This window comes from Aplidium turbinatum, chromosome 15 (genome assembly GCF_918807975.1).
Source record: "Aplidium turbinatum chromosome 15, kaAplTurb1.1, whole genome shotgun sequence".
In the NCBI taxonomy this organism is placed as follows: Eukaryota; Metazoa; Chordata; class Ascidiacea; order Aplousobranchia; family Polyclinidae; genus Aplidium; species Aplidium turbinatum.
In genome coordinates, this window is record NC_137486.1 from 20638430 (window position 1) to 20640302 (window position 1873).

A 1873-nucleotide genomic window follows, 5' to 3' on the forward strand; every position below is an offset into this window, starting at 1 on the left:
TAAATTTAATTTGATTGGTATGTTACTTACAGAGGGCTCCATTTTGCATGTTCGAACCAAGGGTCATCTCTTTGCTGCCATCTATGTAGTTTGACACCGCATGAAAAGCACTTTACCCAGTCCGAGTTGGTAAGATAAAAGAATCCCGCCTCGGCAAACATATCAGGTGGTGAGAAAGTATTTTCTAGGTGTGGCCAATTCACATTGAACGTTCTCAAGCGTAGTTCGTAGGAGTTCATACCGTCTTGCCTCACTTTCTTTACTGGTCTGTCTTTCCACACCAAACCTTGCTTTTATATTACATCATTTTTATTGCGCAATAATTATAACACAACATTTATTAAACGGTATAGTCAAAAATCACATTGCGGTTCTTGTCGATCTGAAGAATGTTGTCAAACTCCCCATAAACGATCACATTGATTGTATTCTCCAACGCCTCCGCGAAACGCATCTCCATCCGTAAATTTCCCCGTTCTACCAAATCCAATGACCCATCATCTGTTAGGTCTGGGCTTAGATCAAAGGCAAACAGTGTGTAGCCATTTGCGTATTCGTCGTAGTTCAGTCCATTTCCTTGATCCTTTAAAAACTTTCCTGTGGCACTAAATAGAGACATGTAGGATCGAACATATTCTTTTGAAGTGAAATTAGGTTGCAAGGGTTTTGAAGGAATTTGTTCTCCGTTTTTGTATAGAGCTAAGAAGTTGATACCAAAGTGTTGGAAGTTGAATGGGTTTTCATTTCGAGCTCCATTGAACGCTGCATTAGTCACACAACCAATCACCACTCTTTTAGGGAGCTGTCCATTGAAAAGATTTTCTTGATTAGTGGACATGTTTCCTCTCGGTACTGTGAAACTTTTCACAGCTACCCTGCGGAGAGGGTATTTGGCGTTTCCTGAACAATAAATAAACTGTTCTGTTTTAATTTATTTCATTTGAACTTATGGATCCATCATTAAAACATCCTTTCACTTGTTTGGTGGCTGGTCCAACTCAATCTGGAAAGACTTGTTTTGTTTCGAAGGTAGTTCAGCACGCTTCAACGCTTATACAACCTCCAATTGCGAAAATAATCTGGTGTTACTCAGAGTGGCAAAATGCATATGAACAACTTAGGGGAATTGAATTTATAGAAGGTTTACCATCAATAGAAAGTCTGGATAATTCTCAAACAAAGTTATTGATTATCGATGATTGCATGGGTAGTTTTGAAAAGAACTTGGCTGATTTATTTACAAAAAAGTCACACCATAAAAACTTGAGTGTGATTCACATAGTGCAAAATATATTCCATAAAAGCGTTGGTCATCGCACGGTTAGCTTAAACGCTCACTATCTAGTCTTGTTTAAAAACCCGCGAGATGTGACGCAAGTGCGCCACCTAGCAAAACAAATGTTTCCAACTAATATAGATATTATGCAAGAAGCATTCCGTGACGCAACTTTACACCCATACGGGTATCTTCTCGTGGATTTGAAGCAAGAAACTCCTGATCATCTGAGGTTAAGAACAAACATATTTCCTGGTGAAAGACAAGTTGTTTACGTTTCAAAAGTATAAAAACACGCATTTGTTAGAAGTGTCATCATTTGCAAAAATGTCAGTGCGACTGAGAAGAAACGCTTCTGCTCTTCAAACGCTCGCTACCTGTAAGCCACCTTTACGAAAAGCCATAATAAAGGCAGCGAGTCAGGATTTAATCCATTGTTTGTGTGAGTGTGCGTTAAATATATTAAAAGGGCACGTCCATTTAAAACCAAATCAAAAGAAGGTTTTATCTCGTCATAAGCAGATCTTGAGAACTATCACAAAGAAAAGTGTATCGTTACCAAAAAAGCGAAAGCTTATTCAAAAAGGCGGATTTCTA

The 1873-nt window shown here is 38.5% G+C and overlaps 1 protein-coding gene across 1 annotated transcript; it reads right to left on the reverse strand.

The window, feature by feature from the left end:
• Positions 1–340: 340 nt before the first annotated feature.
• LOC145784050 (uncharacterized protein F54H12.2-like) lies at positions 341–838 on the reverse strand. The gene has a single exon (XM_082595806.1). The coding sequence runs from the start codon at positions 836–838 to the stop codon at positions 341–343; it is 498 nt and encodes a 165-aa protein (XP_082451932.1).
• Positions 839–1873: the final 1035 nt, after the last annotated feature.